Source organism: Ptychodera flava, chromosome 12, assembly GCF_041260155.1.
Source record: "Ptychodera flava strain L36383 chromosome 12, AS_Pfla_20210202, whole genome shotgun sequence".
Lineage (NCBI taxonomy): Eukaryota > Metazoa > Hemichordata > Enteropneusta > Ptychoderidae > Ptychodera > Ptychodera flava.
This window is the reverse complement of record NC_091939.1, coordinates 37,920,312-37,946,675: the sequence shown is the minus strand read 5'-3', so window position 1 is coordinate 37,946,675 and position 26,364 is coordinate 37,920,312. Positions and strand designations below refer to the sequence as shown.

General features: G+C 37.2%; 1 protein-coding gene across 4 annotated transcripts; it reads left to right on the top strand.

The window, feature by feature from the left end:
- The first annotated feature begins 367 nt into the window (after positions 1-367).
- On the top strand, positions 368-25,541 carry LOC139145796 (septin-5-like). Of its 4 annotated transcripts, XM_070717159.1 has the most exons (13): positions 368-766; positions 961-986; positions 14,311-14,611; positions 15,581-15,667; positions 16,220-16,343; positions 16,535-16,669; positions 16,975-17,092; positions 17,745-17,846; positions 17,986-18,082; positions 18,488-18,539; positions 19,643-19,759; positions 20,393-20,419; positions 23,371-25,541. In XM_070717159.1, exons 1-13 carry the CDS (start codon positions 685-687, stop codon positions 23,558-23,560), a joined length of 1,458 nt encoding a protein of 485 aa, XP_070573260.1. In that variant the 5' UTR covers positions 368-684; the 3' UTR covers positions 23,561-25,541. The 4 variants fall into 4 exon arrangements, with proteins under 4 accessions (XP_070573260.1, XP_070573261.1, XP_070573259.1 ...); XM_070717160.1 differs by lacking the exon at positions 20,393-20,419; XM_070717157.1 differs by lacking the exons at positions 368-766; positions 961-986 and having other exon boundaries at positions 14,047-14,611.
- The last annotated feature ends 823 nt before the right edge of the window (positions 25,542-26,364 follow it).

The window sequence follows — 26,364 nt, the reverse complement described above, 5'->3', positions numbered from 1 at the left end:
TTGCTTATCCCTCTTATCTTCATAATGCATGAAAACAACTATCCTCAGAAAATGGGAACAATCACGCAAACCTAATTTTCCCGAGAGGGCTAGCACCAACGTCATTTGTTACGTACGACCACATTGTGTCTCTCCACCGACATAGCGAGTGTTGTAATGGTAACACTACAGTTTAACAAAAGCTCATTGACCAAACCGGTTGTGTATCTTATTAGGGGTTTTGGTAATTTCCTGTCAAAATGTAAACAGTTTGTGTATGTTCTTCACATTTCCAGCTTTTCGATTGTCAGAAGTGAAAACCATTCATGCGTGGAGATAGTTGACATTGTTGTGGTGGCGTTCAATTGGTGAGGTCCAACAGAGAAGTAAACAATAGCCCGGGTATTGACAGAGTTGGTACGTACTGCAGTGTACTACACACAGCTGACACTCAGACTTCGGTATTGGCAAACTGACATTTGCTCTGCTGCTAGTGATCTATTTGCTGCGTAATTTTCAGCTTTTAACAGCTTGCTGAACCCTGCAGAATATATTTCCTATGCAAGAAATTCCCAACATACGGTATCGTGGTGGCGCTGTCCATAGAGTGAATAATATAGAAGTCTGGAAGATCTGTTTCACAGGTCGATATCACATCGTAGGCCAGGATTAGCAAATACACATCTGTAATATCGGCATATCAGCATGAATTCGTGGTCATCGTATAGCAGTGGTAGATTAGGAAGAAGCAGTGGCTCTCCAAAATTTTCAGGCTACACAAGAAACGGTGAGTTAAACTACTATTTATATTATTTTAGCGTTCGCAACTCTTCGTGTTGGGCATCATGTGCTTTGTCTATCTGTGGACGTTCGTTCATTGTTATATCGCTGTCATACTCAAATAACAGCCCTCCGTTCTTTGTTCTCTTTGCATCGCTCTGGATCAATCTTTCGTTCATCAATGTTGGATATTTTCATCAGGTTACGACAGAACTGGCGACAAAGAGGTAAGAATGAATTTTATTTCTCCGTTAAAATTGCACGTCTGCGATGGCTTGTGACAATTATTTTAAAACACGATTGGGTTATTTGTTTATTACCCTGCATTTGGCCCCCATTAAAATCAACATTAAATCGAAATCAACCACAGTCACGTGAACAGACGTAGTTCATGTACAAAACACAGTGTTTAACTATAGAACGATATTTGGACTTGGAATGCATGAACAAATATTTGGTCATCGCCCTCCTCTATTTTCTAAAAATATTTAATGCATATGTGTTTTCCATCGGTGCATGTCACATGTTCATTGCCTTGGTGTTAACATAATACATCGTGGCGTATAGTTAAGTCTTGTCCTGAGGAGTTCGGCTGTCTCGCCGTTTCACAACAACTAAATTCTTGTTCGGTAAAGAGAGTTGATTGAATAAATAATTTTCACGTAGAGTGAAAATATCAAAACGTGAAGATGTGACTCAAAAGAGAAGGGGTGACTCATGCATGAATAATTCATTGTCATATCCATACATGCAAATTTAGCTAGGGAACACTTAATCATTGTTTTCAAACAAACGTACACGATAGGTTTTGATGTAGTGCTGGCTACGTGATGTGACCGTGACCGTAAATCTGTTGTCCACTACCGGAAGCTCGGTGGACACGAAGCCGGTGCGAATTTATACGGTTTCTCTAGGGCCTATGGACAAACCACTTCAGCCTTGACAATTACATACGTCATAGAATTTCTACTGGGAACGATATCAGTTTGTGTAACAACAACGTCTTCTTTCACGTGTAAAACAAATAAGTAACAAAGGACCGTATTGTACAGTGTCCCACTTAAAATAATTCAATATTATTGTGTATACTTTTAACGTTATCATATCATCTCGATTGTCTAGACCTGGGTTCAACACATCCGTATCGTATCCGACATTAAAGGTCTGGTGAAATGGTCCCGTTCGTGTGACTGAATATCGTCCAGGGGTCAATACTATTACACTCGCAACAGAATTGCAACCTAAAAGTACGCGCAAGTGTTAATTTTTTTGATATTTCTATGCGCGGCTTTCATGGGGTCATTTTGCGACACTCAGGTCACGCCCATAGCGGGGATAATGGTTGGCCGTCTGTGACGTCACAGGTGTGTTCATTTACATCGAATAGCGGTCCAACGCCGCCTTATCTCTACCAGGTATCCGCTAACAAAACACTGTTCGCGCTGCCCATTTGCCACATTCGCCAATGCGAATCAAAATCCGAAGTGGCGAAAAAAAATCGATCCTAATTTGCCACAGCGGCGAAACTTATTTTGTTTAAAAATATGGTAAAATAAAGAAAAAACGTGGGTTTTTTAGTCTTTTGTTTAATCTGCGCTTCTCTCTCGGTGATTCGCAAAAACTGTGTCTACTTCCGTATTATTGCGTTCTTTCCGTCGTACGTATTTGCAATCGAGCCAAGTCTCGCGAGAGATTTGACGTCATTTAGTCTAGTGTACCATGCATAAATGGCTCTCGCGAGAATTGAAACTTCGACACACGCAATCGAGCCCTCGCGATAAATTGACGTCATTTTGTCTGGTGTACAGCGGGCATAGGAACGCTCGCTCGCGAGAATTGAAACTTTTGCTATACATAGCAGACATACGCATTTTAATCGAGGCAACAAGGTTAGGAGTCGCAGTTGATTTACATTGCGGTCTAGATGTTCTGTGTTGTGCATTTTAATCACGATCGGTCTTCAACATTCCATGTTGCGGTCGATTTGCATCGCGGTCCTTGTGGTCCGGTATTCGCCGTTGTTCTTCAATTTAATTGCCGTCCCAACGACGCGTTCCGTGTTGTTGTCGATTCGTATCAAGGAGGACTCTCCCTCCATGATTTGTATCGCGATCTCTACGTTCCGTGTTGTTGTTCGTTTTAATGGTAGTCTCAACATTCAGTGTTGCTGTTCATGCAGCTGATTTGCATCGTGGTCCCAACCAACCTTCCGTGTTGTGGTTGTAGTGCATTTTAATCACAGTCCCATTTACGTTTTAAGTTACTGTCGATTTGCATTGCGGTCCCGACGTTCCGTGTTGTAGACAAGTGCATTTTAATGGCAGTCACAACGTTCAGTGTTGGTGTTCATGCTGTTGATTTGCATTGAGGTTCCAACCTTCTGTGTAGCGAGTAGCGAGGCAGGCTCAGCCGAGGGACCGTGGCCGATCGTACGTAGACAAGCACATTATGGTTCAAACACTCAACACTTGACGGGAACTTGAAAAAGTTTACAGTTGAGCCGTTCATGTTCTTGCCGCTGTCACAGCCACCAAAAGAACAACGTTCTCCCATAGTGAAGGAGGACACTGTCCTGATCATGTAAGCGGAAACCCTAGAAGTTACCCCCCGTAGGGAGCTTACGGAGGTGTGAAATACTTTACTTCCCGTTATGAGATACGGCGTCGGGCAAACTTCGGAAAGCCGAAAAAAGTCGACTGGAGAGGCTCGGGGGACACGCCCACATTGCATTTTTCTTTTGCCATATTTCATAATCACGCGCGCTAAACGAAAAAAGAAATGAATGTAACTGTTTTATAGACCATCAACTGTATTTCTGTGATTTTGCAACATGGGCATTTCACCAGACCTTTAAGCACACTAGCCAGATATGACATTTACATGTAAGTGAAGCCCATTGAATATGCATACAATTTTCAGTACTATTTTAGTAACAATATACGACCATTCATTCTATTTGTCAATAAAACCTAGAAATAGGACAGTGCTATTGGACCGAATACAACCAAAGTAACTGTGAGGTTGGGCATTGTGTATTGAGGAATTTGGACCGAATTCAATTAATTAGACCTAACGTTGATCAATTAAAACTTGATAATACCATTCGCATCTTTTACATAGTACGAAGCTTGCTCTGTTTTTGAAAGAAACAACATATAAACTTAAAAGCAGGAACAATTCAGCAAAAATATCGTATTTCTTTCTCTCTTTGTCATTTCATCCTGCAGTGTTTGTGGGATAGGATTACATCTGTGATCAGCTGTAATGTATTAGAGAATGACTTCAAATTGATTCATTCTCCAGACAATGACATCAAACGCTCTACGGTTTATTTTGCAACGCAGTGAGACAATGTTTGAAACGGGCCATTTTTACAACACAGATCGAAACGGAATGAAATCTGTATCAATGAATTGTGAAACGATTATCATAGGCGGAGTTCGAGCAAAAAAATACAAAAGATGGGTAACCTTATTTTGTAAAACTTATAAATTGCGAAAGACTGGTTTATCCATATTGGAAGTATATGATAAAGGCCCATGCTCATGGTATCCGAACATTTGGGACGCTAGGGTTAGTATATAGGACTGTAATGCATTCATCATCAATAGTTGTGTCAAAAATGAAATATATATATATATATATATATATATATATATATATATATTATATATATATATATATATATATATACATATATATATATATATATATAATGTATATATATATATATATATATATATATATATATATATATATATATATATATATATATATATATATATATATATATATATATATATATATATATATATATATATATATGACTGCGTGTCGTTTCTTCTCTATCAACATCTCCATGAACGCTCCTAGAGGTTACTATTGTACTTCGCTTTTGTCTGGTACAAGAGGTACTCCTGTAAAAATTGACAGATTTATCTTTACAACTACGGTACGTCCGCCTTCAACTTCAACCATTGCTAGTCATTGTATGTGTCCGATTAGACATTTTAGAAGTGTTAATTTGACAATAAGCAGGCGAGAGAATGTCAAGGGAAAATAATCTGTACGAATTGTTGAGATATTTGGTACAATAATATAATAATAATATTTTTGCATGCTTGTAAATATAGGTTTTACATCACATTTATGGTAATGAAAGTGTGATACAAAAATAAGTTCAAATTTTTCTTCAATAAAGAAAATCACCATGTCACTGTGTCCATGTACAATGGTACAGTGACATGGTGATTGATCGTGGTAACAAGGACTGACAGAGTAGCTCTGTTCAATACTTTTGCTGTTTCAATAATGTGAAACCGATATACTCTTCATGAATGGGTATCTTTGTAATCTAACGAGACTAAACCAGCAGTAGATGCTCTGAAATGTCTGTAAGTCACAGTGTTCAAGTAATTAATCTGTACTTCCTGTTTAAAATATTCCAGACAACAGACTCGGAAACTCATACGCCATGATCACAGAGAGAACCGTATTCGTTGACTTTATAGTCTTGTTGTATAAGTGTCCTTTCAGGTCATGGATTTCTCATTATCCGATAAGCTATCGATGAATGAGCTTAATCCAATCTCGTCTCGACAGACGCTGTTTGATTTTTGAAGTTTTCATGAAGTTACAAAGGAAATAATTCTTGAAATGATAAATTATCACACGTATGGTATTTTAGAAGACACTCAAAATCACAAGACAAAATAATGTACATGATCGTAAGATATACTTGATAAAGCAAATCATAGCTGCATTCGCTTTTTCACAGTAAACCGTGTACAGCATTGCTGCGTCTACCAGACAATCATTTCCTTTTTCAACAACTGCTGTTTTTCATGTAATGAGTTGACGTGAATGTTCAAATCTTTATAGCGTTACCATGAGGTAGGGCCAAGGACAGTGGCGTATGGTGTTTGCAATATAATACTTCACTTCATGGATGTTTAAATAATTAAAGCGGTTACAGCACTCCCAAAGATACACGATCCAATTACGACATGTGATGTCATAGACGGTCAGAAACCTGAACGTAGTGATCAACATTAGGGGAGAACCATTTGATTTCTGGGGGGGGTATGGAGGATTTTGAGAAAAAAAAAATTTGTGGCAAGGTGAGATAGAAGAAAAAAAAAATTGATCCTGCCATGGCCTGAGAAAAAAAAATTGTCATAACAGACAGAAGTGAAAAAAAAAATTGTCACAATGCACCAGAAATTAGCAAATTTGGAAACCCTATTCTCATGTATTCTTTGCCGGCGCGCCGCCATAGGCGGCGCAAATGTTTTTACCACAAGCAATTCTTATGTTTTTTTTCCCGGCACTTATGATATGAGCATGCACTACATAGGTCTACTTACACCTCAGTGCACTCAATGTTTTCCTTCCCTTTCCTGACCCAAGAAATCGTATTTCAGGATTTCTGTTGCAATATCTCAATGGCATAGGCACTATCTAAAGGGGACTTTTTGACTTCTGTAAATTGTGAAAATTTTAAAACAGAAGACAGGAGTCAATAAACTAGTGTTAAAATCAATATAGTATTCTCTCAATATAAATATATTAGGAAGATGTACAAGTTGACAATGAAAAATTGAGGAACAATAAATGTAATGAAATACAAGGGAGAGGGTCACTAAAAAAATGGAAAACTTAAGGGGGCGTTACTCAAAATGTGGAGAGGAAGAAGGGGGACGGGTTACTCAATATATTTTGGCGAAATAAATTGAAACACATCTCAGATTGCACCATTGCACACATCCATTTCTCAAAATTTCAATGCGAGAGGGGGGCACCCCCTCTCGCTGCTCTCCCCCCCTGGCTCTTCTAACAGTGTTACTGGTAAAAGACAAATTTAAAATACCTATCGGATTGCACTACACTGCACCATGGCGCACATCAATTTCTCAAAATTTTCACAGGATCTAGGACAAAACTGAACTGTTGTGAATTCATCCTTTATTATCACAGAGACATGTTTTCATTTACCTCAGTTCAATGACCATTTTGACAGTTAAACATACCATATTCATGCTTTTCATTAGAAGCTGGCAGCTGGAGAAATGACACAAGAAGGTCACAAATTTTCCGTTCCTGTATATTTATTTATCTTCAGTCTCTGGCAAACAGAACTGTTTTTCACAAATTGTATTGTCATTGTTTGGTTGTTGAATATTGTGACACAAACACTGATCATGCATAAAATGTAAAAAATATTGCAGTGTTCAATGTCATTTTCAAACAGTTTTACCAAATGCAAAATAACCTGAAACTCCTCTCAGATTGCACCATTAAACACATCAATTTCCAAAATTTCCAATACGAGAGGGGCAAACCCCCTCTCGTTGCTCTCCCCTTGGGGTGTTCTAACAGTTTCACTTAGTAAAAAAAAAAAATTAGAAAACACCTCTCAGATCGCACCAGACTGCACCATTGCACACATCAATATCTTAAACTTTCCATGCAAGATAGGGGAAAGCCCCTGTGACACTTTCCCCCTAAGCCTCTCACGTGTTCTCCCCTGTACTTTCAAATTCTGCCCGGTCAGATATCCTAGTGAAAACCTTGTCATATTACCCATCCAAATTAAACAATATACTATATGGTTAGATACTGCATGAGCTTTTATATCTTTATTTTATTGTGACTTGCAATTTCATTTTGATGGGTTCACCTTTTTTGAACCATCATGAGATAACTGATGATAGTCTAGCAGAGTACATCAGTATTTCAAAGGTTTTTACTGTTAAATTGCTGTATTTTGTAAATTTTACAAATACATGTATTTGTATTTAACTTTTCTAAGTGGGAAGAACCGTCAAAATTTCAGAGTTAGAGAGGGGAGTTACTCAAATCATCATGGTTGACTGGGGGGGGGGGGGGTGTCACTTGAAATTTCTGAGTTTCAGGCCGTAAATAATGACGGCTCCCTTATATACAACGCATCACAAACTTGATGACAAAGAAAAAAAAATTTGCATTGCTACTCCATTTGAAAAAAAAAAATTGATGCAGCTCTGACAGTAGAAAAAAAAATTGCTGTCACTGTGACAGGAAAAAAAAATTTGCTCCCATACCCATTTCCTCCATACCCCCCCCCAAAAATCAAATGGTTCTCCCCTTACTCATGCTTTCGGCAGAAACACTAAAAATGAGCAATGAAAATGCCAATTGTCTATAAACTGTGTAAACTGACCGTTTTCTCGATATTTAGTTTTTTGAAATTCATATGTTATGACAGTTTCCCTTTCGTAGCCCTGCAACGTCAAATTGCCGAAAGTCAACATGGCGCCGTCTATGATGAATTACTGCTGTTTTTATTCAACCATGATTCTTTTTCTTGCTGAAGTAAAGTAACCTCCACACAAACTAAACATTTACTGGTCGTCCTTCCGAAGAATTTGAAACTACTTTGGAAAAAAAAATATTTTATGTTATTTGAAAGTGTGTAAATATTTCACGGACATTTCTAAAAATAAGAATTTAAGCTCAATTTGCAGACAGTGTCCGACTCTAAATTTTCTTTGTCCGAGGCCATAGTCTGTCCCAGATGTCTAATATATTTGGCAGTTCCCTATGCCAGATAATATTTGTGAATACATTCGGGTTATAATATACAGTTACAGTATCAGGTAACTGAGTGCATGGAAATAACCAATTTGAAGTGTGATATGCCAAAAGGTATTATGTGTCTAGAAAAGTGTGAAAATGGCCCTGGTCAGTCTTGATAGACGTTTTCGATGATGTAATGGTAATTAACGCAGAGGTTGACAATTAATTCACTGACGGTGAAAATTAAGACCGCTGAACACTACATAAAATTTATGATAAATGACTACTTTTAAGAAGACAAAATCAAAACAATCCAGGGCACAATAAATAATTGTCTACAGATAGCGTGCGGTAAAATAGTTTATTGACACTCAATAAAAATTACGTAAACGACTACACCACATACTGAATATTTATTATTGAATGTGAAAATATCGATTGAACCAGTCCTTCTCGTCATGCATTGTTTACATGTGAATCGACACGAACATCTACAATATGCAGGTCAATATATCAATAGAAAACAGGGGATTATTTTTACCATCCGTAATATTGAAATAAAACGGGCGACAGTAAAAATGATTTCACCTTTCATTGTCAAACGAAGTTAAATGGCATCTACGGTGTCATGTATTTTTTTAATTTTCAAATCATGTAGAATTCAACTGTGCCTTTCCATCATCTAATTCAACCAAGAGTCGTTGTATCAATATTCATTTAAATTTTGACATAAATAGATGAGCGATTGGCTATTTACGGTATAAATAGTATGAGGTCAGAGTTCACTGACCTGTGACCTAGCTTTGTCAGTGTCGACCATCTGTCAACGACAGTGGAGGATCTTCAATGAGCTATCAGTGTCAGATGTAAATAGCTACTCAATATAATTACGGAGAGTGACGTCATCTTTTGTAGTTGGCACTTATCATGCTAATAACTGGCTGACAAGAACAGTGAGATACATCAGACAAAACGGCAGAACAAATATCACATGTATATAATGTAGGCCAAGAAAGTAAATTAATTGCAATAAACGCGATAATTTCCCATCACTTATTTGTATTGATTATTATCTGATTACAACAAGTGACAATTTTACCAATATGTCACATTAGAGTAAATTGGAAAGCTGCAAATCACAGTCGTTCGTTCCATAAATTGACATGCCCAGAAATGCTAAGTATGTCACCTTTGGTTTAAACTGACAGTGAGAGCCATGGGAGGCGTATAATTGGATTTAAACGAATAGATAGTTTAGCTGTTTCTAACAAACCGAACAGGGATAAAGTTGAAACAAGTCATCCCATGCTCTCAGCTGTCATTGCCATCTGTCGCGTATGCCGTAAACATGTTCAAGCTTGCTGAACATGTTACACTAATTGGCAACGCACCACACTGGGCCAGTTTCTTGTACGGTGATTATCAATTCGGTCGATTTCTCTTCATTTATTCCAGATTGCTCTACCTAAAACTCCAAGGTCAAAATCAGGGCTATACCAGTCATAAACTATGAAAAAATGGGATTTCTATTCCAAGAAACAATATTTGGCTGAGGACGGCCTTTGCCCTTGTATATAGGTACAGACAAAACAGTGCATCCGATATATGCAAACTTCTAACTAATACTGTCCAGCCCAGTTTTGCAATCTACAAAACAATCTAGGTGTGTCGTTTTTCCTCAGTGGAGGAGAGTCGGGAAAACACGTTCGATTTTCACGGTGTATTGTATAATGGTGAACCCTTGGAAGTGACATTGACAAAGATGATATGAAGTCATCCTTTCAAAGGTGCCATTGTATTTCAGATTTCTTACTGCGCCTAATCATCCTCATCTAGGGATTGTGCTAGTCACAGTCCCCGACCTCATCCTTTAGTGGAGGTAGTGTGTTATATAATTAAAGCCCTTGACCCTCCTCAAAGAAATGTCATCCGTAACTGGTCATATTAAGTTCACTATTTTCATTCTTCTCCTTACTGTAAATTGAAATAAAGAGACTTACCTTGCCAACAAAGTGCATTTAATCTCACGTTCAATGTTATCATTGCCATGTGAATTCTAATCTGTATCAAAATTCTGTTGTCTGCATCAATATCGGACATAACACATACACTGATGTGTTAATTGAATACGTGACATTTCGATATGATGTTGGAGGAGGAGAAACTGGATCTTACAAATAGAACAGACACAAGAAAAAAACAAATGAAAAACTTACAGATAATGGAGCTTTAATTTAATGAAATAATTCAGAAAGGTTACCAGTGAATTATCAATCGTAAAACTTGATAAAAGAGAAAGAAAATACGTAAATTAACACTTGACAGACAAACATAGCGAGGGCCATGTTGCGATATCGTGACAAATATTTCATTAAATGCTTCTGAGTATGTAGATTTTACCGACCAATAGAAGATAAACATTTATAGATGATATCAGGTGTTTTTGCAGTTTGACAATATTCACCGTGATGCACAGCACAAGAGATTTCCCATAATACATTATGATTTGTACCAACGTACTGATACCTTGCTGGTGCGTTCGATATCGACTGTGTCAAATTTAATCCGGTGATAATCTGGTGAGAGCGTCCACAGATTAGTAATTTACCCTTGATTACTTTGGCTAATGAGGCAGTCAAACTCATCAGATAATAGACGCAGCATGTTGATAAAACGTATACGCAAGATTGTCAAGGGCAGTGCTAAGTTAAGACCGAAACACCAAAGGTTGGTAGAATATATCTTTATTAGCGATATAACGAAACACCTACCCACCCCTGGGGACGGACATGTAGACAGCCCCCTGTGGTCTTCCATATGAAGACAAATTCCTTGACTAGCTGTAAACATTCTGAAAACGTACTTTTAAGGACACCTTTCTTCTCAATTTCCATTTTAAAGGATTAAGAAAATTGTGCTTGATTGAGAGAGAAGATAGCATTTTTGTAAATTTTCCGCTGATTATGTCCTCAGCCCTACAGAATAAAGTGATGAAAAGTAGGGAGACCAGTTGCACCTGTTTTATGAAATAAAAGGATATTGATTTTTTCCAAATAGAAAAGACAAAAGAAATTTACATGCTAACTTTTTTCAGAGCATGACCCCTTCAGTGACATTTGTAGTACCTGCAGAATGTGACTTTTAAGGTTATTTAACGGTTTCTTTGAAATTTATACCACAATATTTCAACGTACTTTTAATAAATATAATTAATCAATTATCTTGAGACTTCACATTATTGCTTTTATGCAGAACTGAAAAAGTTTTAAGAAAACTAACGCTGTTGGTACAAATCAAACAGGATTATGGGTAATTTATTGTACTGTGATGCCGGGCGTTGCTGATATTACTCAGTTTTTGTTCACTGACTCCAAATTCACAGCACCAAATAATGAATGACAATAAAACTAACGAATAAATCCTGAGAATAATATTGTAATATCCAATAATAACATTCATCCACAAGCTTTCACATTCTGTAACAATCGTGGCTCTAAGATTTAAGTTAAACCCGTGTACTGGAAATTATATCAACTAATTTTGGAGACTGCTTGCCCTGGTACGATTTCACGCAATACCTTTCAGAAAACGCTGATCACTAAGACCTTGACAAGTCATTATACCTTCTTGGAAGTCTTTGAAATTTAGTGATATTATAATTGTGTATTAAATAACCATTTAGCAAGAAACTTACTTTAAAGTAGTTACAAGTAAACTGAACTCTTAATTCAAAGGTAAACGGTAATGCAGCTTTTTCATCTAATGGTGTTCACTTGATTCGACGAAAATCTTTGCGTATTCAAAGGGAACATTAGACGATACAAAGTGACTTTATCCTACGTCATTATCGTTAATACATATGTCAGTAAACTTTTGGAACTTTAATGTAGTCTATGCAACAGCTTACAGTGAGTTGGTTTTGTATTTTTTGTTTTCAGATATACTGTTGTATCTAATTGCAAGTGGTCACACAATCGTAATTAGTGTAGAACCCAGAGAACCTTAATACGCATGCAAATGACATTCTGTACGCTCTGCGGCTCAGAGAGGTTACCAGGTCAGAGCAATTAGAATTAAGTGTTTACGTTTGCTGTAAACTGCTGTAATACCATGCCAGTTACTCATCCACGGATGGTTCGCTGCAATTAGTTGAAACCCGAATGTGGTCGATATCACGACCCGAGACAAATGTTTTTGATATGTTAAGATCCAGAAATCTTATCAAACGTTTGAACATGCTAAGATCAAGAAATCTTATAATTGTAAGGGATAGAAGCGTACAAAAATAATGAATGTTTGAAACTGTCGCAGAAATTTAAGTTAGCTTTAACAATACATCGGATTTGGTTGACACAGTGGTTTATTCATACGGCGAATTTCGTTGAATTCTAAGAATTATAAGACACCACTCACATGAACAAATGAAACAGACAGTGCAAGGACGCCTTTCCTATTTGTCATTGAACATATTGTAATGCAAGACATTGATCAATTCACTAGAGTTCTTCTTCTGACATCGGAAGTTGCCTACAGACGCCGCGGAGGCTTATTTCACAGAAAGACTGAGAAAATATGTTGAAGGAAAGGTTGGTCTTCCACGCTGTGATCAGCGGATCATTGTTAGGCCAATGAACCTTGCTTGCGGACATGAAGCACCTACAACGTCGAGATAAGAACACGACAGTGCTAGGCATAAAAGCCATTCCGTGTCAGGCAATCTGAGAACACACTGACGTGGAAAATACAACTTAGGGATTGTTTTTGACTTTGGTGATGGGGTCACCATGTTTGGGGGTTCACCATGTTTTTGAAATGCACTATTTGACAGCAGTGCGTACGACAGTCCATATACAGTACGTGCGGTGTGTTACTGTTAATCTTGAAAGTGATGGCGCAGATAGCCATGGTCTATGCATTGAGATAATTTCCCATCTACTCGGCAGTAGTCAGCGACAGCACATGCAACATCAGTAATTTCAAATAGAGATGCACGTTACTGCTGACTGTTTTTTCTTCGCAAACACAACCAATCACCCTATTTACATCAGTATAATCTTCTTTGGCGATAAGAAATATTTTTTGTGAGTTGTATTCTTTGACAGACATAGGGATTGTTCTGATACCTTCACCGTCGAGTAGTTTATGGTGAATAATATAAAGTAATTTTGTTTCGCTTTGTGAATGACTTGTGGAAAAAAAAGAAAGGTGTTCGCAATTTCGAAGAAAATTGTACATTTCGATTGAGAAATCTTAGAAACGATAATGCCGAGGAAGTCGCCATCAAACTTATACCGATTAACTAAACAGGACCGCGGGCTTTTATCGATATTACATAATTGTTATTGGCTGTGTAAATGAATGAGATTGACTTTTCGGACTTTTCCTGCAACATCTAACATTGCAAAGGTTCAAACGAGTGCATTTTTATGATTCGAGCAATAATGATGAACCGGTAGTTTCTGAGCGGTGTACATTATAGCAGTATGAATGAGTGTTGCATTGCATTCTCACTCCCCCGTAGTTTTTGCACATCCATGGCACTACCTGTACAATGTTTACAGCTGACTTTCCTGTGGACACACCTCATGCTAATTTGTTTTGACCCGTGTTTATCATTTCACCCTCCCCGCCCGCCCCGCAGTGAATCACTGTAAATCTACAATCGCATGATGGTGTCTCCCTATGATATCACTCTGTGTTTCCGGCACTAGTGTAGTGTCAGCGGCCTACCTCGCTGAGTGCTTTTGATCTCCGAAGTAACGACCACGTGATCAAGTAATTTGAAGAGTCTCAAGGGCATCAGATTCCGCCTCTACTACACCTTTACAAAGGTTACTTCACATTTGTGTAATGGAGGGAGACGTTAGAGATTGCGCCAATCCCAGCATCGATAACCAGTGTTTAGCTGTTCCTGACTCGCCTAATGGTACTGCTACCTTCACTCCTAAAATCTTGAAACTGTCGTGCTGTAAACCAATATCGTTTCTTTCGCAGGAAAGTCCGTCTCCCCTTTCCAGAGACAGGGAATACAGATCATCAACTCGATCGTCGGATTTTACCACCAGTCGTTCTACCGAGTTCTCAAGCAGGAGTGACTTTTCTAGTCGAGTTGGTGATCTTGGATCTCGTGGTAGTGAGCTTAATACCAGATCGAGTTCATCCACTTCTGTCTCCTCGGCGTCGTCGCTAGTAGATATCAGTGGTGCCCGTGAGTATGTAGGCTTTGCGACTTTACCTGATCAGGTCCACCGGAAATCAGTGAAGAAGGGATTTGAATTCACGTTGATGGTAGTAGGTAAGGCTTGCAAATCATTGTGACTCCATTGGTACAGACCTTGGGAACTTCCCGTAAACAACGACCAGCGGCAAATCCAATTCATGCATTTTCTATCCATTTCTACTCGATAAATAATCCACAAAGCTTAATGTGTGAACTGCATTGTGTATCCCGCTAATCTCCAAACTAAAACTGAGGTTCAAGGCTGTTGATAGTGTTTTGCCTGCTTTCTTTACTTTTTAGTAGCCGTACCATAGCAAATGTAACCGATTAATACCATCTTTCAACTGTGTGGTCGCTTTCCCTCGAGTTCAGCGTCTTTGTGCGTGGCCTGAAACCTTGGAAATCTGGAAAGGCTTTCAATGGTGTTTGATGGCTATGTCAGATATTTTTGTGTGCGACAACATCGAAATGTCTGGACACATTGTAAGGTTGGATCGATGGTAGCGGTAAATCGCTGCAGGCCAGTGTATTACAAATTCAGACAAGGGTTCCTTTCAGTGACCGTAATCGCCAACAATTCACGCTCTTTCTCTTCAAAGCGGTCCAGATATGGCGCTTTTAAAGCTGTATACTAATAAGACGGCAAGACAATTACTTTCTCTGAGGCGGTGAAGTGGGCAGTCTCCTGTCCTACAGACATTTGTCTCGATTGCCGACAACGTCATTTCAAACAGAATTGCATGTTATTCTTATATCTTCACGTGATGACTATAATTTAATGTTTGACTTTGCGAGGAAACATTACATTTAGCAATTAGAGTTGTGGGAAATAAACTATGTAAATTTGACGCAAACTTTGCCATCATGTGTTGAATGTGTTAGCTCTTATGCTCAAAGTTGCGACAAGTAGTTTTCTGTTAATCAATCTCTGGCGATTTTTACCGACAGTTGAACAAAACCCTCAAATGACAGAAAACCAAAGGTTGTGTTAAACAGTTTATTGTCAAAATAAGTGTTACTCCAACACACCTATTTTGTTGACAGGTGAATCTGGCCTTGGTAAGTCAACGCTGGTGAATAGTCTATTCTTAACAGATCTCTACAAAGATAGGATACTTCCTAGTGCTGAAGGTAAGATATTCACTGTTTTGTGCTGTATATGGACACTCAACTGTTGTTATTTACTAAATGACTGTAAGTTACGATAAGATTGACAACGGATTATTTAGAGAAACAGAAAAGCACCATTTTATCATGATGAAACAAGTTTGTCAGTGGTCATGCGTAAGGCTGTTGCTCGTAACACAGACAAGGGGAAAAATGTTTGCACATCGTGACAAATGTTATTCAACTATGTCAATATACGAATCAGTCCGTGAAACCAGTTCTGTACGAAAGACTATGCTTATAATAGTTTTAGTCAGTAATACTCCCAATGGATGGTTAGTGTGACATTACGCGTGGAATACATCATGTGCATGACATAAACTAGTGGTATTCATTTCCTCGCTTTAAAACGCGATCAAAAGTGATCCACTTTGTCATTGTCTGGACACAGGAATGCCATTGTATGTTTTTATGTCTTCTCACATCAAAGTGCCCTGTAATGGCTTTGGTCAGCTCAAACAGCGACAAGCTTCTGTCACATTAACATTCCGCAAACCACTGTTTTCGCCTCTCCAGAACGTATTTCGAAGACCGTGAAAATTGACAAATCGACAGTTGAAATAGAAGAACAAGGAGTCAAGTTAAGATTGAATGTAGTTGATACACCTGGATTTGGTGATGCAGTCAACGGTTCCGATTGGTAAAGTTTATAGTTTATTCGAAATTTCTTAAGAAAAAAGTGACAGCGCTGTCTCAGTGACAATCCTTTGGCGAAAATATCAAAGGATTTGACCATAGAGACTACATTTTGTTTTTTGAAAAGTGTAAAATAGTGGGTACAGTGTGCATTCTAGAAAGTAGTCATTGTGTTTTTCTTGTTTTTAATTTCAGTTGGAAACCGATAAAAGAATACATTGAGGAACAGTTCGAACAATACTTCCAAGATGAAAGTGGTTTGAATCGTAAAAACATAGTTGACAATCGGGTGCATTGCTGTTTGTACTTTGTTTCCCCGTACGGACGAGGGTAGGTATCAGACTACAAACTGAAAGCTACATAGAAACAGTAATATAGATGATGGCCAGAACGCTGGTAGAGACAAGTTAATATGCATATTTGAGATACATGTAGATTTGTCTGAGATGGGACTTAAAGTTTGTTGTCTGTGATTACTTCAAGTTACCAAGTATAATACCCTTATCGATTTCACGCATTAAAGATTTTATCGATAGTCTACTCCAGGTATGATAGCTGACGTGAAACCAATAAAAGGAATTCGATTGAAAGCAGACTCACTATAGTTTGATGTATCTCATTATGGTTTTACACAGACTACGACCAATAGATGTCGAATTTATGAAGCAGTTACATGAGAAGGTGAACATCGTACCTGTGATTGCTAAAGCAGATTGTTTGACTCCGGCAGAAGTTCACACGCTTAAACGAAGAGTAAGGAGAGATTATGTAACATATTATACCATACTTTATGCTGGGATACATTGATGATCCATGTTGTCAGTATAATTGTATCTTTACAATCTAGGATTTTCGCCAATGTCTGCCATCACTGTTGGTGGAGATCATCAAATGTTGGTAAAACATTTTTGCGTTAGATATTGTAAAACCAGTTCCTCACTACGCGTTTAAGATAAATTTTCTCAAGTCAACACACAAGCCTGAATTTGTCATTGTATTTTGAACACTGAATCCAACCTTTACATTTGTGCCTAGCAGATCAACGGCGACAAAACAGATCTTGGATGTCTGGCGCCCACCATAATATATGTGGGACGTTCGTGAACACGTACATGGCATCTATGCTTACATTATTAAGAGAGCTGTGACGTTAAAATTTTTATCTCTTTTGTGTAAAAAGGAAACCTATTATCATTTTCATAAAAATATTATCATTTTCATAAAAAATTATTATGTTAGAGGTAGAATTGTCACAAGATACTATTGGTTCATTGCGAGGGGAAAATAAATAGAATTATCCTTGCAGAATTTGTGTTGGTTGGCTATGATAAGGTTAATATCTCTTTATTCAAGATTAGGGCAAATCATATCAAGAATGAATAACTATCAATGTGTTCTATCCTAGGTTTTAGACGATCTAGACGCCCAAGGCATTAAAATCTATGAATTTCCAGATTGCGATTCTGACGAAGATGATGAGTTCAAACAACAAGACAATGAATTGAAGGTTTGTATTGAACTAAAATCTCACTAATTTACTCAATGATTGATAACATTCTTGAACATATTTCATCACGGATATTGTTTGGTCACTCGAATCAGTTGTTTATATTTACTAAGGTGAACTCTTATATCTTGGATTACAGGCAAGCATTCCATTCGCCGTAATCGGTAGTAATACAATTGTTGAAGCAAATGGTAAGAGAGTTCGAGGTCGGTTGTATCCATGGGGCATCGTGGAAGGTTAGTCTTTTATTTTTTTAAGTACTTTATCAGTGACAGTTTGAGACAAGTACGGCCAATGCACTTGTATGGCATCGACCTGCTTGATATTGTACATTACACACACACATAGAGGTTACGTCTAGAAGTTGAACACCATTGAAGCGTTTGGGAATGGAGAAGAACAAAAGACTGTGTCGTAGAATAGAACAATTTCGTGAAGTTATTGACAACCACATTTACACAGTCTGACAGATCACGCTGCATTCACAACAGAAAATATAACACCAGACTTTCTCCCATAGTATAAATAGTTTATACAATTCTATTTCTACAAACAGTATATTTTGATGTAAATACCTTATACAGTAATGGCATAAGTTATCTGTTGATGTCACATGTAATCGAATCTTCTTGTTTTGACAGTTGAAAATCCCAAGCACTGCGACTTTGTGAAATTGAGAAATATGTTAATCAGGTATGTCGTCACGAACACTGAATGTGTTTTAATAAGTGTTCGCCCAATCTCCATTATTGTACATTTGATACTTTGATAGAATTGTCAGAAAACTGATATTTATGCTCTGTCATTGAAAATTGCATGAATGACACCGTAAAGAGTTTCTCAAAGTATTGCAGATGAGGTGAGTGTATCACCCGCCCTAGGATAGTTAGCGCCTCCAACGGAACACTTCAATTGTTGCTCAAACTTTCCTCAAGCAAACTTTCAATCTTTGTCTCAAGAATATAAATCGGAAGTCTCGGTGCAAATTTTAGAATTAAAGAAACAAATAACCAAATATTTACCGACTATATTTGAAATCAAAATGGCCGTCATCTCTGTGTTAATTCTATTGGGGAAAAAATCCCGATTTTCACAAAATTAAGCCGATGAAAATTCTATTCACTCAATAACCTTCAAAGTCGTGTCAATGTTGTAAACTTTGAGAGTCCAAATATCTGTCCCGAGTGTCGTTTGAAGAAAAACAAAAAAGATGCATATCGAATACTGCAAACCATGGTCATAGTTTTAAAGAAATGAAGACCTTCAAGGTGTCCATATAACTTGTCGGTCACGTCTACTCTAGTTTCCGGGATGTTCATGAACTGCTACAGAAATAATACAGAGTAACAACACTCGTACTTCATTAACTGCAAGTCACGTGGTGATCATGTCTTAAAAATATTGCTGTATTTCACTGTGTTGAATTACTAGAGTCATTTTGGTATCACTGTTGTAGTAAAAAGATGTGACCCTTTCAGCCGGCAATGCCATCGTCTACTTTTGGCGTCAATGACATCGGATATAAAAAACGATTTTGTGTGATTCACCATATCATTGAGTGCCATAATAATAGAAGGTCGTAAACGCCCCTTCCTTCTGATTTTTATAGTCAAATAAGATAAGGTACGTAAGCTCCCTTTCCTGTGACCTGAAGAACATTCGTATTGGCAGGTATCGTTATTCATCTATCAGCGGAAACGTACTTAGCGATGTGGAATGGTGATTTGAATAGGAAACGTAACCCGCAGTCTAAAGCATTGATTCTGGTGTTTGCCTCTTCAAATTTCTGTACACAGAACCCACATGCATGACTTGAAGGAAGTGACGTGTGATGTACATTATGAAAACTATCGTCTGAAACGAATTGAAAGTTCTGGACACCCATTCAACCCCGTCAGTGCAAAGGAACGCAAGTAAGATAATGGTTTTGAATTTTCACCATAATTTAGTAAAACTCTTTCTTCTATGTTGAAGGGGCGGAGCCGCCATCTTTTGATGTAATTTTGATGATGATTTCTGTCGACGTAGAATTTACGTTTTTTTTTTCAGCTGTGACCTACAACCCAACCTGTTTTACCGGCCACCAGTATTGTGTACTCACCTCTTCCTAGAGGCACTTTTAGACTGTCACATGACAGTTTATTTGTTAGAGACCTATATGGCAGCCATATATCGTGATTTGTCAATTTCCATCTGTAAATACTTAACTTTTTAAGAAATACCTCTGCATATAATTTACAATTATTATAATGGTCATATTTCTGACGTAATGACACAATAACGATGCTAAAAGCAAAAATAAGTGTAGTCCGGTTTAATGTGTTTCAGTACGCATGAATGTCTGTGTACCGCAAACATATGTTTGCCGACATAACACTAATGAGCACACATGTAGTTTGCCAACTTACGCTGCGTGTAAATCAAGTTGACACGTGACACTACAGTTGACCTTGCCAATTTTATTTGCGATATATTTATTAACTTATTATTTTGCCCGTTCTGTTTTTTTATGCAGTTACTTTTATTTTTTATATTTTAATATGCAGGCAAAAGTATTCATCGAAATTCGAAAGGTAAAATTAATTTTAAAAAAAGCATGCAGTCACTCGGATTATAAAAGTTCTTATCTCACTAACCTTGCATATTAATACGAATGCGGTGGTATTATTTCATTTTTTTTCTGGGATTGCTGGGTAGGTACATAAGTTGGTACTCTAAGCTATTTGTTTACTATCCACTCTTTCTACATAGTGTAACCGCCGCCTTTTCACCAATGATTCACTGTTAAGGCCAATATATAACTAACAAAATGTGTGCAATTACAATCATCCGACTTAACTCTGTCGACATCAGAATCTTTAGGACATATTTTGTCAATTTATATGACATATAAGATGACATTAATCCTCATCTGTAAATAAACTGTTAGAATTGTCCACAAAACACTTGTCTTCCCTAGAAATCAGTCTCTGTGACTAAGATAGCTCACATGTACATATATCAATTTATACCTCCAGAGCAGAAGGTCAGGTAGAATGGAAAACGATTGTAATAACGTAATTTCCGGGATCTATAAGAGCTTCAAGAATTATAATTAGCGAATGGCTGCACAGACATTCCACACTTTGTGTATCTCGTATTTCAGTCATCGTTTATTAAAAGATGAAAGTCTGTTTACTTTTCCACAAAATGTCAATTTCCAGACTCTATAGTGATTGTTCCCCTATCAACACATTATTTTGTAAATCATAATCATGCAAACCCAGGTACGGAAATTTGCCCATCTGAGGCGGTTGTAGTAAGAAGTGAACCTTTTTTCGTTTCCAGTATTCATTTTTTTGTTTTCTATTTCTAACTCTTATTTCAAATGGTTCCCCCAGAAAAAAAATCATGTATTAAGCCTTCTCAGTCATTTGAATTTTAGATTGGTTAGTCTGTATTACGTAATATCAGTGAGTCTACCTTGCTTTTCGAAGGTTCCTGTTAATTATCTCTACGTTGTCTTCAAATTTACATGGACTGCATTGATCGGACTGGCAACTGCACTTTTGTGTAATCTTTATGAAGTCTCGGTCATTTGTGAGCTGTAGACCATCGACATTTGCAACAAAAAAGAATTTGTTTCCATCGAATTCCTGTGCATGTCCTAGACACTGATCATGGACCTAACCCTGCATCTGTAACCTTTAATATCCGGGCCCTTCCATCAAATGAATCTCTGCAAATCTTGTTGGCGGTGTTATCTTGCTCTCACAATTATATGCTTTAAGATCAAAGGCCAAGGAAGGAATCATTTAAAGTAATGTGCAACTGTCCGTTGCCTGACATTGTCACTGGTTTCTCCCTTCGATGATCACAAAACACTTTTATCACATGGCGTGTGTCATTCGGCCAAGGGTCAATGCCTGATCTTTTCAAACTCATGTTACCGGCCACTGAAGTCATAAACTGCAGTGAAAACTTTAAGAAATCTGTTTTTCTCATTTAACAATTGTTGGCTGTGACACAGGACGATGCTTTACACGAAAGTCGACCATATGAGCTGCCAGAAGGTACCACTCAAATTTTAAAACATTTAGGAAAATATACATACCACAAAAGTCAAACTTCTGTCAGCAATTTAATGAAATGTTTTACGCACAGAACAGCTTTCTATGGTAACAATGGATCTTTTACTGCTTCTTTTTCCCTAGTAATCTTTTCGTGTACTTTTTACCCATACTTTCTAGATTCAAGATGTCGGCGAAAATAAATTTAAAACAGTTTAAGGTTGCATGAGCGGTAAAGCTGAATGTAATTAACCTCTTCTGTTGGTTTCCAGTATTCTCATTCCAATCCTATAGAAATAGAAAATTAGGTCATCTTCTTTAATGCCCTCATGCTTGAATATCTACGATTTACCACCAAACCAGTCTCAAAGGGAGCAAAATGCAGCGCCCTCAGCGGCATCACGGTTCCTATAGATCATGCACATTATAGGCTTGTGTTGGTGATAGCACGGTAGAGAACAGGCTTCGATAGTAGATCCTGTCATACTGCTGACTGTATGGTGAAGTTGAGGAACTCTGTTTATTCATGTAAAATAAACGACGACGACAACGCGTGATAGAAATGACATCAGTGATAGCAAATGCTGATACCCCTGTAATTGTTTCTTTTATCAATCCTTTGTTAACCTCATCCATCGACGTTGGCTGAAAAGCTATATCGCCAATAAAATGAAAAGGTATCCATTCACTTAGCTGCATTTGATGAATTGCTACATTGCGTATTATAAAGGATTTATTTCTAAGTATTACATGTCTGTCAATTTACAAACTCAAGTTGACATGCAAACAACATTGACGCGACAGATTGTTATCGAATGACACACAGTGTGCTAGTCATGATGTTTATCATCGTTACATGTTTTCAGAATACACATTTAATTACTAATGTTGTTTTTCATGCAGTGTTATTTTATACTAATTCTATTTTGTTTTCATTTTATATCATCTCTTCGCTATAATTTCTGTGTTTTTTTGAAGAACAAGGTAACCCTATCCTAGACTTTTGAGAAATTTGAATTATCAAACAATGTTTCCCCACGGGTTTATGAACCAGCATCCCAAATTGCATCGAAATTAATAATGATCGACACAGACACTGTATGGCCCTTGCAACGTCTGGGAGGATATCGGTCATAACTTTTTGCTGTTTTTAACTGCGAGCTGTTAATTTTATTCTTCCCTATGAGAAGTCGAGGAAAAAGCCCAACAGTCTCCCTCGACCTCGTCGCTCATCAGTTCCTCGTCCATCGAAAAAATGACACACTATCTGTACTTAATATGCAAATAGAACATATTTGGGCGGGGTCGGACGGTTTAAGAATAATTTTTGTATTGCCGGATAATTACCTTAACAATCTGAATGTCACACTGTAAAATAAACATCCAATGCTATAGATCACATTATAGAAACGTTTAAATCAATTCCTGAGCATTACATGCACATTCTAAATTGTATAGTAATCTTGATTTTGCAGCAAGCTGAAGAGAGATTCTGCCGTTAATATGGAGACCGATCGTCTGCTGCAAGAGAAAGACGAAGAAATCAGACGAATGCAGGACATGCTACAAAAAATGCAAGACCAGATGAAAGCCCAGCAGGCTGCCAATAACAATAACAACAGAAAACAAAATGGACGAGTCGGAGTCGCGTCACGTGATCTTTAATCATTTATTGACGGAACTTTAGGAATTTAATAACCAGAGTATCGATAAAATATGACAAAAATGACTGAGCTATGGTATTTATTGTTGTTAATCTGCTCATTCAGTTTTGTTTTCGCTGTTCCGGAAAAAAGGATACATGGAATTCCGATATGTTGTTACTGGGCAACAAAAGACACATGGAATTGTTATGTGTTGTTACCGGGCGACAATATTGTGAAGTCCATTTAACATTGGCGTCGTATCATAACCAAAAATATCACTTGTGCAAAGTGACGTCATACTGCCAGATAAAACCCAGGGATAGCCAGTATAACATTCTTTGGTAAGTTTTTCTGACGGTGTTAATGTTCATTTGTTGATCTTGTAAATCTCTTAGGGTTATCGATATTGGCCTTGTCAGTTTATTGCATGTAAGGAGCAAAAGAACTGTTAAGTTTGGATGTTCAACCGGAACTAAGAGAAGGCCATATTAGATGGGTATATTTAGCATGCACTCAGTCAAGTAAGTCACATAAAATTTCTCTGATTTATATTCTATGAATTCTTTGAAGTTTGTTTTCAGTTTCATATTTCACTTGTTTTTGAAGAGACGGATATACTTTGGTCTATGCATTTTATTTTTGATATCACGTTTTCTTTGGATACAAACCTTTTTGTAAGATTTTCAAGTGGGGGTAAACATTCTCAGAATTTAAACTGACGAACTCCTTAATTCGTTTCGCAAGGTTTGATACTGTTCAAGATTGAGCGATATGAACTCATTCAATCGAGCGTCATTCCAGAAAGTCGGAAGTTTCTGAGTACTCCGGTGTCAAGATCTTAAATTTGCAGAATGACGTTTTCCTATAATTGTGATGTTTACAACTTAGCCGTCATATGAAGTTTGAAGCTTTTCGTTGTGTGTAGACAACTTTGTTACAGTGACTGTAACAAATTAGTTATCTTGCTATTGACTTGACATAGTGAAGTACTGAAACATGCTTCATTTTTATCCGGTTGAACCATTTTTCGATCAGTTTTGTAAAGTAAATATGCTCTTCGTGATTTGAGTCAAACTTTACATAGGAGATCAAGAAGTTTTATCGGTGTCTTATCTCATCGACATTTGAATGAGGCAGAAAATGTTTCGCTATTCATACATTTAAGGTGTCTGCTAATGTGCTGTTCCTTGTAGAGAGTCACAAAATAGTAATCGTATTCATTGTTCCAGTGTGAATGTCAGAAACTTATAATAGCTCATTGATAAGTGTGATCCATCTTTACAAAAAAAATAAAAATTTACAAATGCATTTAAGAAAAAGTCTTTATGTAATTGTTGACATCTCACACTTGACCCACTGATCCTTTACTATGGTGCAATATTGGGAGAGCGCTTTGTAACGTGTTTGGCATTTCCTTGTATTTTCTATAGGACCTCAGTTCTTTTCAGAATGTAGCAAAATCATGTACTTGTGTTTCTTTAACATCATAATTTTCACTTCGATGTGTGTTCTTATCTTACTGCCTTCCATTTGTATCATTTTAGAAATACTCCTAACTCGTTTGACGGAATCAGTATTTCTTAAATGAAATTAAGCATAAAGGTTTGATAAACAGTCAAGTTCATGATTTGTTTACTGCCCTGAATCAGCCATGTAGATGCGATAGATATAGGGGACATGTATGGATAACATGGATGGGGGTAAGGTGCGATAGATGTAGTAAGAGGGACCACACAGTGTGTACATTATACTCGACTGTTACATATCACGGTCATCATCGAAAATTATATTCCATGGCGTATACGTATATGTTAATGACATAATAATACGTGTTAGTAACCAACTCTAAACTTAAAGAAAGAAGATGTTTATTTCTGTGTGGGTATTAATAATGATATTCGTGTTTTTTCGTCTACGTGGGACATCATCGATATTAATTTAAGGATCAATTATTTCTATAGTATTTAAATATGCTCAATAAAATACCTTAACGCACTAAATTTGCTCTTTCCCAAGTTTTTTTTTGTAGTTCATCAATCTACAGTTAAACATTCCAAGTATATTTTTCGAAAGATGTTTCTCATTCAATGTTCATGGAAACGTCATTACACATGTTGTTTACCATTGCTATCCAGCAATATGCCGTTCCTCCTCATTATTCATCTTTCGATATGCTAATTCCAATGAAAGTTTTGACTGTTTACTACTATGCATCGAGTCGACAGTGGAAAACGTGATGCAGTAGTGAATAAATGACAATACGTGAGAGGGCGCTCTTCACTTGAAATTGACCAGGATGAAGTAGACTTGTGTAGGTATTTTCAACATCAAAACCGAATTTTCTGAGTTGAGTTCTGTGGACAGTAGAGCCATGGCATAAAAAACGAAAGAAATGCCTTCTCATTTGAACAATGGTACGTTAAACAGTAAGATAAAGAAACTGAAAGATGTCTGGTACATGATAACAGAAATGACGAATTCAAACCGTTGGAAAATTAGACAAAATACAAGCTAACAGGAGGAAATTAAGACACAAAATGCATCGCCGCTAAATTCTGTGCCAGGCTCGTGGAAACAAACCTTACAAAAACACAAAATTAAGAAAATTATTGATGTTTCCGACTTAAAAACTATGGTCTAATAAAGAATAATGTCAAAACCAGATAGTGTACTCTGACTTTGCTTCCAAGAAATAACCTGAAATCAAAGGCCAAACTGACCAAAAGTGGACTGAAAATCTTACTCTAACCAGCAAAATGCAAAATTTCTTTAATTTGTCATTTTAATTTAATAAGAACTTCAAGGAAAATAGTGAGAATAATT

What these genes read in the sequence shown, in the direction of transcription:
- LOC139145796 (XM_070717157.1), top strand. Translation starts at nt 14,167, where the DNA reads ATGGAGGGAGACGTTAGAGATTGCGCCAATCCCAGCATCGATAACCAG. An exon ending in GATACTTCCTAGTGCTGAAG is followed by an intron (nt 15,668 to 16,219) that starts GTAAGATATTCA and finishes TCGCCTCTCCAG; the next exon opens with AACGTATTTCGAAGACCGTG. An exon ending in TTGAGAAATATGTTAATCAG is followed by an intron (nt 18,540 to 19,642) that starts GTATGTCGTCAC and finishes TTCTGTACACAG; the next exon opens with AACCCACATGCATGACTTGA.